This window comes from Meriones unguiculatus, chromosome 12 (genome assembly GCF_030254825.1).
Source record: "Meriones unguiculatus strain TT.TT164.6M chromosome 12, Bangor_MerUng_6.1, whole genome shotgun sequence".
Lineage (NCBI taxonomy): Eukaryota > Metazoa > Chordata > Mammalia > Rodentia > Muridae > Meriones > Meriones unguiculatus.
Window position 1 is genome coordinate 54,865,912 of NC_083360.1, and position 12,095 is coordinate 54,878,006.

The window sequence follows — 12,095 nt, forward strand, 5'->3', positions numbered from 1 at the left end:
TTTGGCAAAGTGGACCACTCTGAACTTTCTAGGCAAATATAATGTCATTAAATAAGGTGTGTTTATTGAACTGGTATTAGTGGTTGTATTATCATATCTTCATACAGTAAAGTTGTATAGCTGTAAGGTGTGAACAAAGATAAATATGCTTAATACTTTAAGGTTGGATAAGACATAATATTACATTGCTGCAATGCGGTAATATGTACTTTTCTTCTTATGCCATATGATATACTGGCTATATATGCATAATTATAGATATATCAATTATAACAAGTATGCTGCATTTTATAAATTCATGTTTCCCAAAAGGGATGATGAAGTGAGTTCATTTTGCACTAATGGAAACTCAAATCTCTTACTATGTATGACCCAATTTTAAGTTTTCTAGAATTATTCAAGTATTGGATAAAAGAAAGTGGTATTCACACATGAATTCAACTCCCTTTTTGCTGAAAAATATTCACAGAATGGACTTCTTTGGTTATATTTAGTATATTTATTAAAGAAAATATTTCATGGGTATTCATATATGCAAGGTGAAGGACAGAGCTAAGATCCATTTGCATTTTTCTTCTTAATGGTACGACTATCAAACAGCATCTATTATTAGGTCATACTGATTTCAGCACTTTCTCGTTTTTCCTTTTTTTTTCAGAGAATTTATGCACATAATGACATATTAATATTCTTCTTATGACTCTTATCATCTTATCATCCAGAAATCTGGACAAATACAGTCTGTAGACTGGACCCAGCATAGCAGTCCTGATTTTGTCTGCTCAGTGACTAAGTCAGACCTGCTGCTAAATACACTATTGATTATCCCAATTTAGACTGCTTTAATATCTTAGAAAATAATCTATAAGTGGGTTCTAGCTAAAAATCTGTAATCCCACTTTCTCAGAAGGCTGAAGCAAGTGATCAATGATTGATAGTTTCTATGGGATACAGTGTAAATTCAATCACAGCTTGCAGTTTAATGAGACACTGTATCAAAATTAAAATTTCAGAAGGGCTGATGATGTAGCTTAGTAGCAGAGCATTTAGTATGCCCAAGGCCCTAGATTACATATCTTATATCTTTTATGTGTATATAAAAGAAAGAGAAAGGGTGGGAGGGAAAAAGGAAGGAAAGGAAGAAAAAGGTGAAATAAATCTTTCAACCTAAGATATGGACATTTTATATACTACCACCGATGAGATTAGTTAAATACACAGTTGAATCACCGAGTGATAAGTTGGTTCACTTTACAATTCTGAGTCTAGGAAGAGCATTACTATGATTTTCAGAGCATGATCTGAGCATACCTTTGACAGAGATCTGTGCTATTGCTTCAATGACACCCAGTGTTGACATAGCAACACAGGTATAGTTTGCTGACTGTCTTACATCATTCAGCTCTAGGACATTTCTTCCTATTGGCATATCATCTTCAGGAGTCAGATCTTCTGCCCCCAACATCCACTTCACATAAGGCATTGGTGAGCCCACTGCCACACAGGTGATATTTACACTTCCACCTGGCATGATTTCATGATTAGTGGGTGGGATAGAGAATCTTGGTGGGACACGGCGAACTGGAACAAAACACAAGGCAACATGATAACATATACGAGGCAAGAACAAAGAAGCTTATCAAACACATGTCATGCACCATACAGACATGATTAAACAGTTGAAACATATTGTAAATTATCCAAAATCACAACAAAAAGAAAAACTGTGAATAATACAGACCATACAAGTATGGTGTGTGTATACACAGAATCACTTATTTAATCATTGATATCTTAGACACAGTCATACAACAGTCAATTCAGACCTACATTGACCCCACACAAAAATGAAAATCTCTACAAATTAACAATACACAAATACCATGCATAAACACTAAATTATATACATACATGCATATAACAATGATTCTATGCAGGCATGTATATACAAAAAGATGACAGATTCGTCATCAGAATGTGTGAGTAGCAAGAGTGACTTCAGTTCTGTATACTCCTACATGATATGAAAGTGTGTACAGGGAAGTCACATCCCACCCTGGGAAAAACATCACCTTGAGTACACTGAAATAGCAATTTATTTGCTTTCAGATTCAGAGGGATGCAGTCTCAGAACTTCAACTAATAATAGAACAAACACAGGAGAGAGAGAGAGAGAATGTGTGTGTGTGTGTGTGTGTGTGTGTGTGTGTGTGTGTGTGTGTGTGTTTGTAAGTGACAGTCACAGAAGAAACATAAAACAACAGTAGATACTATACTGGATTGGGTCATGCGAGAATCATGCACAAGATGGACTCTTAAGGTCCACAACAGAACAATGGAAGAATGGCTGGAATCCTAGACAATCCTAGACAAGGACAAAAACGAAATAGTGGGAAGATAGGAGTAAACACAATGAAAGAAGGTAAAGTATAGTTATTGAGATGAAGACATGAAAGTTAGGAGATTACATGTTACAGGGAGGTTGTTACAGGTAAGGACTACAGACTCGGGGGAAGGGGGGTCACATTCAGGATTCCACTCAGTTTGTATATAAGGATAAATAGCATCAATGACCACAGAATCCAGTAAGAATCATTTTATTTCCATATTCAAAGTGATGGGCATTCAATCTATAATACACAGCAGGATGTGACATTAAGAGGAATGACCATATTAAACATGACACAGAAAAAAAAACAACAAAAAAAACCCACACACACACACCACCACCAAGCAAACACTGTTCAGTGTTCCTGCTTCAGATAGTCTGCATGTTTAGCTGTACTTAAATACATGCACTTTGACATGTACGAAGCCAAGGTGAGAGAAAAATAGGTTCTATCTCGGACTTCAGGGACAAAATACTATGAGAACTTCAAATCAAAGGGGAAACCTTCAGGAGCACATGATAAATACAGATAACAATGAATTTTTCTGAAGTTACAGGAAAGGTCTGGGAAACAACCTTTTAACCCTAAGAAGAAGTTAAGGAATCCTGTCTGGAACTCTGGCTGCACTTAGGATCCGAAAACTCTCCAGCAGGGAGAGGGCTCACTGCAAGGGTGTGGGGGTGAGTGACATTGGTAGGGAAGACAGTGCTAAGCATGCCTCCTGCAGTCAACTCAGAGGTTACTGGAGCAAGCAGGGGCCAGAGCAGACTCCAAGGCATCAAAGAACATATCAAGAAAAATGGAAGGCAGGGAACAATTATAAAACATCATTCGGGGGCAGCAGGCACCCTGAGAAGACAGAAATAAAAGGTGGGTAGGAAATAGGAAAAGTAGGGGTGGAGAGGAAAGCAGGAACACTGACCAATGCACTGGACCATAGAGAGTTAAGTGTTACCAGTTCCCATGCACCCAGGTACAGTCTCTCCCATCATGCACTGCATTTAGACACCATCAGCAAGCAACAGAAGCCAAGGCCAGAACATTCTCTGCAATAATATACCATTAACCAAAAGAAGACCACAGTGCAGCTACATTCATTTCATTTGTATTCTTTGTTATTGATTTAAGTAAGAGTTTTGTAAGGTGGGTAAAAAGTAAAAAACACACCAACCTTCTCGCAGCTCTGAGGGATGTAGGGGGGTTTGATGCAGAACACAATGAAATGAGGAAAAGGAGAAAAACAAGGGAAACACAGAGAGAGTAAAAAGGCCATATCAAGGCTTTCAACCACTACTTGAACATCGTTAATTGCTCTACTTTATCTTCCTACCCCAGCTGGAAAAGTTAGCAATACCTCATGGACTTATGCAGTATTAAGAACAATAGCTAGCATCATTTTGAAATTTTCATAGAAGAAGGAATGCATGCCTCATGCAGCAAAGAAGGTCACCACTGTGAGGAAAAAGGATTGGGCCCTCAAAAAATTTAGGGAAAAAAAGGTTCTCAATGCATCCCCCACTTCCACCCCCACCCCAGCTACAAACTCCATAAAGAGAAAGGAAAAGGGTATCCCCAGGGGCACACAGAATTATCTGTGACAAAAATTTCAAAATCAAGCTAGGTATTTTCTTACAGAACCCCATTCTATAGTATCTTAAGGCCCTCACAGGCTACAACTGTTCCCTCCCCCACCCATGCCTCTTGATTATTCAATGCTGTAGACCTAGAATATGAATGTTTCCACCAGAAAACAAAACAAAACAGAACCCAGCAGGGACTAGCTTTGACAACTCTGGGGAAGAGGGGTACACCTTCCTGCTAAAATGAAAGGCACAGCCATTTCTATGCTCAAGATGCAATCATTTAAGTACTCATGAGAAAATATGAATGGATTGTTAAAATTCACTCTTACTTCAAAAACAGCTAATAGAACCTCCTAAAATAAAGTCATTACCCTATGGCATATAAATGCATATACATATATAAAACTGTGTTTTACTTAGGAAAGCATAATAGGAATGAAGGCAATCGTGCTATTTTTATGTAGCAACTATTTTTTCTTAAGCCTTTATGCCCCAGCTCCACAGCAAAGCTCATGGAGATGTAAACACCTTCATGCTTAGAGCTGATTAGTAGCAAACCGAGCACTTATTTCAAGGTTTGTAAGGAAACAGACGAGAAACAACAAAAAGAAGTGAAAGAAAAGAAGAAAACTTCAAACAAATACCAAGCACAATCAGTCAGAACAGTCAAAATAGAATCAGAAGTAAAAATGCAAATAAATATCTACAAACCTCAAGCCTCGTGTAGATGTGAAAAACAACAGATTTGAAATTTTAATATTCTACTTAGTAAACTGCTCCAGCAACAGTCATCATTACCAAATCCTCTTGTTAAATACCTCCATAATCAGACCCTTTAGGCATCTCTACTCCCCCTGAGCCTGAATGGAGAAGCCATGCCAGGGTTATGTCATTCCTACCTCTGACATATAAATTGGCAGGGGCAGAGTAGCGAGTGCCCGCGCTGTTGGTGGCAACACACTCATATTTTCCTTGGTCAGATTCTTCACTCTGTTCAATCTGCAGGGCTCCTGTATGGATATAAAATATACCACCAAAGAAGTGGTCAGAGAAGGTTTTTGGGGCTCAGCAAGCTAAACCTCTTAACAATATGAAAAGCCCTGAAAAGCGAAGGTCCACTCAACGTCGATTCAATCTCTTGCTAAGTTGCACAGACAGAAAATGATGCGATGAGAAAAACATATAGAGATTATTTTTTACATCATCAATGCTAGCATAAGAAAACAATATCTTTTTTCCCAAGCAAGACTTACAAGTCATAATTAGCACTCTTATCTCCTAGACTAATAAAATGAAGATGGGTGAGACTGCTTCAAGGAAGTATGGCTTTTAAATAAAACAAAAGATTAATATTTTGTTTTGTTTTGTTTCATTTTGGCAACAAAAGTGGCGCAAAAGATAGGCACACTCAAAAAAAACCAGGCTGAGTTTTCAAGAAAGTCTTCTGTGGAAGAAAGCCAAAAATACACGCAGCGAGCACAAAAAGGCTGCACAAAGCAAAAAAATTAAAATTAGTCATTATCAATTATGAAAATATTACTTAAAGAAATAAAACTCCCTTAAGACATGCAGACTTTTTAAGAAAAGAAAGACAGTTTGCCACAACTTACAATTATTTCTGACATTTGCTGAAAAACAAAGAGCATTTGCATTAGAGGAGTTTTAAAAAGTTCAAAAGCAAGGCCCAGGCCAGCCAGGAAGAGCCAACCAATCACTGCTTGAGGACCTCTGGATAGATCCCCTAAGACACCCATCAAAATCCACTGTGGGATTAGCAGTGTGGTGTCACAAAACCCCAAGAAAAATAGAAAAGAAGAATTACAAAAGAAACGCACACTCAGTCAAAGTATGAAAAGCCGGCAATACCACATACCACCAAGAGTACTGAGAACCTGTTTCCACGCTGAAGGACAGGAGATCCAAAAATCCAGAGACGAGCACCCAAGAAAAAAAGAAGTGGAGAAAAAAGCACTGCTGTCAGACTGTAGGAGGGGTCAGGTGGAAGGGGGAGTCATTCTTTGACTTTTAAGACAGTAAGAGAAAAAAAGAATTGAAGAACAAAAGCAAAATCCTTTTGAAAGATAAAGACAAAAAGCAGACGGTCCAGGCTGTCTTCTGCATGTCTGCCACTGTTCTCCAGACCGCCCTGGCTTTGGTCCAGAACAAGAACAGCTAAGGAAGAAAAAATGATCTTTTTTTTTCTCCAGTTGGACAAAAAAAAGGTAAAAGAAGAAGAAAAAAAAGGAAAAAAAAAAAAAGAAAAAGGAAGAAGAAAAGGAAAAAGAAAAAAGAGGGACAGATGGTAAGCTGTGACTGGTCTGAGGTCTAACGACCTGGATATGCTTTCTTTGAAGCATATCACAACTTAAATAATCATTTTCATAAATAAAGAAATGAACAAAACAAAGGAAAAAAAGAAAAAGGAAAGTCCACAATGTGAGTCACGAATCATAACAAAACGGAAGGAAAGAAATCAGGTAGATGGATTTTATGGGGATGGATCTGAAAACAGGACAGAGATGAGAGAGATGAAAGGACAGGGAGAATGAGCAAGATCATTCTGTGAACGTTAGGTCAGCATTCTTACCTCTTATTGGTGTACCACCTGGGTGGATAATATGAATGCAAATAAGATTAGAAAGAAGAAGCATTAGTACGAGAAGAAGGGGGCTAGGGCTGGGGAGAAGAATTCGATTAGATTTACAGAATTAAATAAGGTCTTAAAAGAAACTTGAATTACTATACTGATAAACAGGAATATATTAGATTGTATCATTAGATCATAAAAGCAAGGTGCATTAAACCACAGAGGGCAAAGGTCATAGCAGGCAGAATTGCCTTTTTCAGAGAAGCAACTGAGTTCTTAAGTCTGGGGTTAGAAGTATATCATATAAGTTTTGTATCCCTTAAAAAAAAGAACTTTACAGCATTTTTAATGCATAGTTTAGGAAAACACTGGCTAAGCTATTTAAGTATATATATAAATATGTATATATATATATATATATATATATATATATATATATATATACTATTTGAGGAACTACTACAGACTAGCTAGAAACAAACACTGAGGACTGGAATCTTATGATATTCATTATGCTACAGTTGTGTGATTAACTTGTGTACTATTTTCTTTATTTATACAGTGTTCTTAAGATAAACAGTTCTGTGGAGATATGCATGTGTGCGCCACTACAGAGATCTGGTGCCTACACTGACAGTTAGTAAAATGCATGCCATGCATTTTATTATTAATAATAATAATCATATTCTGAATATGGAAATTAGTGGGGGTGAAGTGCGCTTCAGAACTAAGCACTTACCAATAGATTCTGGAGATTTAAATACGGAGAGAAGAAAGACAGCATAAAAATATTATTATATTCCTCATAATTTGGTACAAATTTTTCAGAGTTAAAGCTTTATTATACTAAATCATCTATGTTACATGTGAATAATTATTTATTTACAATAACAGAATGCTAATCTATACAATTCTGCTGACAACAAGCAAAAGAGTCAGTTAACAAGACGCTTTAACATCACAGGACAGGTCAAAAGCTGAGAACTCTGGGAAGACAGGCAGTTAACAAATTAGAATTTTATATCAATATTACTACCAACGCCATAGCACAGAGATTATTAGTATACATTCCTGTGACATTGCATAGGGACAGGATCTAAACTTTTAAGAAACTTAGAACATTTTCTATTTAATCTACAGAGGGCAAAGGAATAAACTGGAGTGAGAACCGGACAAGGAACTGGAGTAAAGATGAAGAAAACAGCAAAAGCTGGAGTCTACAACAAAGCAGACTTCTGTAGATCCAGTCACTGGAGGGGTCAAAACCCTCGAGCCTGGGCACATGCTGCCTCAGTTACTGTGTGGACAATGCTCACTAATGACACAGAAACGGGGTTGATCAAATCCCTTCCTTTCATTGGTACTTAGAAAAGGACTTTTAAAAATATACCTGGTCACTCATGAATCCATGTTTCTGTATATTGTGTATTAGTGAAAAGAAAGCAGATGTGCCCAAACTCACTAAACTTGGATGAGTTTAAATGTAGAAAAGAAAGCAGAAAATATACTTGAATGCAACTGAATTATTTTCATGTTTAATATGAACATTTTTATAGGGAAATAGCCACTGTAGCACCTTCTAAGTTTAGAATGAAATTCAATGTTGAAATAATTTTTTTCAAAAGAAAATGAAGAAGGAAGAAAGAAGAGAAAATGGATCAATCAAATACCGCAAAAAGCAGTAAATTAAAAATTATTAAGAATACAGTCACAGCAGTGAGCAATGTGGATTAAACAGAAGTCGCAAAACACACCAACGGAAGACAAATTCTGGATGAGGCCATGACCTCACAAACATGTACAACACATTAAATAACAGAGAAAGAGAAAAGAGATAAATAATACCTAAAAATAAAAATTAAAAAAATAATTAAAAAAAATTAAAGAATAATAAAAAAAAGAAGGTATTTTAAAAAACTCTCCAGGAGTGAGTGGAAACAGTAACAAGACCCTACCTGAACGTAACTGTTTAATACGACCATTGTTGTTGCTTGTATCAACAGGTAAGAAATCTTTAAACCAAGTGATTTCTGGATCCGGATTACCGCTGGCTGCACAAAGCATGGTGGCGGTGCGGGTACGTTCCACTACCTTCAACTGTGGGCCCATGTCAATGGTAGGGAACCCCCTTGGAATCTGATCCTCTGTAAGACAAAAGGTAACACAATTATTTCAACAAGGATAAAGTTGTAATTCATTATCTGTCATAAATCTGTTCCTTATTTAACATTAGTGGAGAACTAAACACAAACCATACACTGTTGTACTATTGGATTGGACACAATCACATGCTTATTTCCAACCTGTTCTAAACACAATCTATGTGGGAAGGCAATGAACTACCAAATAGATCAGAGTGCAGTAAATACGATGATGAGGGAATTCAGGAGTACTTCAGGAGCTCAGAGGGGAAGGTAATGGACATAGACATACTAATGCCTGCCACAACGAGCATACAAAGGGGAAGTGCCTTTGATGGATCGTTAGAAAGAAAAAAAAATTGACAGCTGGCAAAAAGGAAGAGGGGATTTGTTTTTCTAGAAAGATGCAAATATCATATACATCTAGGTGGTGACCCAAGCAAACCACAGGATCCAACATAATGGAAAGTACTTAAGCAGACATGATGCAAGCAAGTTGATTTATAAACATAATCAAGCTATCTCTACTCTAAGGGATATACTTCTCATAGCTTGCAAATAAAGCTCTACATAAATGACTACTGTACCCACTGTCTTTTATTTACACATTAAAATAATAATCCATTGGAAGACTAAAAACATAATAATGCTGAATCCATTTTCCTGTCAACCTCTAAATAATACACTGTAGTAATCATTTACCCATATCATTTACATTGTATTCTGTTATAAGTCATCTGGAGACTAACTAAAGCATAAAAGGATTATAAGATTATATGCATGCCAGACCATTTTATACAAGGAACCCAAGGTGTGTGTGTTTGTTTGTGTGCAATGCACATATGTGAGTCTGTGTGCTAGCACTAAGCCTTCTCAGATACTTAAGCAATGAATATGAACAGATGATTTTTTTTCAAAAAAGCACATAGTTCAACCATGATGAATTTTTCATAAGGAACTTCAATTAATCAGAAAATTGATCGTAGTTTTTACTAAAGAACAAAGGCAACTTATGATTATCAACATAAAATATGCAGGTTTTACAGTGAGAGAATATTTTCCAAAAGGCTAATAATTTAAAATATGTGATTGCTACATTTTGAACCTCTAACCCTATTTAAGTTCTCCCTACCATACCAAAATTGCTGTAGACATAGATCTTGAGAGTTGTAGACCCACAACCTCATCTCTATACTCCTAGAAATCAACTACCTTGGCAGCACTTCTAACCAGAAGTAGAAAGTATTTGCTACATTAGCCATGCTGGGATTTTAGCTTGATGGGTAATGCTCCCTATGAACCCTATTGTCAAATGTCAGACTTTCAACCAGCCTTAATATTAATTTAATAAATATATCCTCATGACCACTGAAACAGCCAATTATAAACTGATTTACAAACATAAACACAAGTGCACAAAAACAGTGAGAAATGATGAGTAAGACTTCTGGGACTTCTTAAGAGTTAACGTTCCATTTTCTACCTCAGAATCTCCACTCTGATGTCTTCACCATGTAGTCAGTTGACGCTGTGTGTCTTTTCTAACTATTCTCTATAGCCTTGGTATAATTCCGTCTCCTATACTTCAGTGCCCAAGCTCTTTGTTAAATTAGGTTCTGTGTCCCTACAGAGGAAGCCCCTCACAGGAAAGTCCCATATATGACACCGGTCTACTGTAGAAATCTACTTGTCAGAGGATGGATAGGAATTCAATTCAGTTGAAATCAACTAATTTCCAAAGCTTTTCTAAAATTCTTCTAACACATTTAAACTTTTCCTAACTAAAGCCATAAGATCAGCAAGCATGTAAATCCACTATTCACCTCTGTATAACATGAGTTTCTTCAGATCTTATTTACATCCGATGACCTGACATTTCAATAATCAGGTTTTTAAATGCCAATGAGTCCTAAGAAGTTCTGGAAAGAGATAACCAGAATAGTTCAGGACTTTCAGGTTCCTGAAAGAATGTTAAATGCTATCAATAAATGGGTATGTTTTTGTAATAATCCTAGGCAATTGCAAGAGATAGCTGATGTGCTAATAATTCAAAATACATACTTTGAGTATACAAGTTGGGTCCATTTGAGTTTGATACCTGCATTTTGGAAAGACTATTTCTTATCAGACCAGGTTTTTGGAGACTAGAATGAATATATAAGTAAAACAAACAAGCAAACAAATAATAATGCTTATTTTAATGAAGTACAATTAAGTTGAAAGATAAATTGGTATTGAGAGACCAAAGAATTTTTGGTATTGCTTTAAAGTTTAAAGCACAAGCCTGAACAAAGGCCAGCCAGGTGGAACAGGTCCAGCTACCTGCCAGGAGCAACTAGCCTTACCACATTCTTTTTCTGCCTACTAGAGATAGAGTTGCTAAGAAACTGACCCAGATGGCCAGGCCAGACTGTTTATGGTCTCAGCATCTAAAGTAAACCAGTCATTTCAAAAGTCAATTTCTCTCATCCGATTATGCAATGCCAAGGCATGTAACCCACAGCTTGCAGTTTTTCCCTTTAAAAACCTTGTTGCACTAGACAGCCCCACTGAATTCCTCCTCTTCACCAAGGAGGCTGCTGTGATCTTGGCTCAAGCTTGTAATAAAAAGATCCTCATGTATTTGCAGCGGAATTGATTCCTGGTGGTCTTTGGGGTCACATGAACTGGGCATCACAGTATCATACTGTGTTTCTTCAAATATTCAAATTCCTATCCATCCTCTGCTAGTAGAAGTCTACAGTAGACAAATGTCAGATATAGTGGTTGGAACTTTCAAAATGATTTTTCAAATCTCAAAAGGAAAATTAAAACTTAAAATCGATATAGTGAGTATCTTGAGAATTGGGTTGTGATTAATTTAAAATCTATTTCAATTAAATTCCATCAAAATATACTTTATGTCTTTTTACAGGTTTTGCCAATATATTTACATGTGCAGCGTAGTTCTAATGTTGTTTGAGAAAACATACAAACAAACAAACAAACAAACAGAAAGATCACTCCTAGTCATGTATCCAAAAGATGCTCAAGTACACAACAAGGACATTTGTTCAACCATGTTTCTGGCAGTTTTACTTGTAATAGCCAGAAGCTGGAAACAACCCAGATGCCCCTCAACTGAAGAATGGATGCAGAAATTGTGGTACATCTACACAATGGAATATTACTCAGCAATAAAAAACAAGGAAATCATGAAATTTGCAGGTAAATGGTGGGAACTGGAAAAGATCATATTGAGTGAGGTATCCCAGGAGCAGAAAGAAACACAGGGTATATACTCACTTATAAGTGGATATTAGACATATAATATAGGATAAACCTACTAAAATCTGTACACTTAAAGAAACTAATCAAGAAGGAAGACTGGCTAAAGTGCTCAATCCCTACTCAG

General features: G+C 36.6%; 1 protein-coding gene across 39 annotated transcripts in view; it reads right to left on the bottom strand.

Moving 5' to 3' along the window:
• The window catches only part of Ptprd (protein tyrosine phosphatase receptor type D), a 2,581,289-nt gene that overhangs the window by 208,714 nt on the left and 2,360,480 nt on the right, over positions 1–12,095 (bottom strand). For 21 of the 39 annotated variants that reach the window (XM_060365741.1, XM_060365771.1, XM_060365740.1 and 18 more), the window contains 5 exons: positions 8,516–8,704; positions 6,561–6,578; positions 4,873–4,983; positions 3,562–3,573; positions 1,312–1,581 (listed from right to left, as the gene is read on the bottom strand). In XM_060365741.1, coding sequence (XP_060221724.1) covers positions 1,312–1,581; positions 3,562–3,573; positions 4,873–4,983; positions 6,561–6,578; positions 8,516–8,704 — 600 coding nt within the window. The remainder of the gene's footprint in view (positions 1–1,311; positions 1,582–3,561; positions 3,574–4,872; positions 4,984–6,560; positions 6,579–8,515; positions 8,705–12,095) is intronic. The other 18 variants (XM_060365770.1, XM_060365769.1, XM_060365768.1 and 15 more) reach the window with 3 other exon arrangements.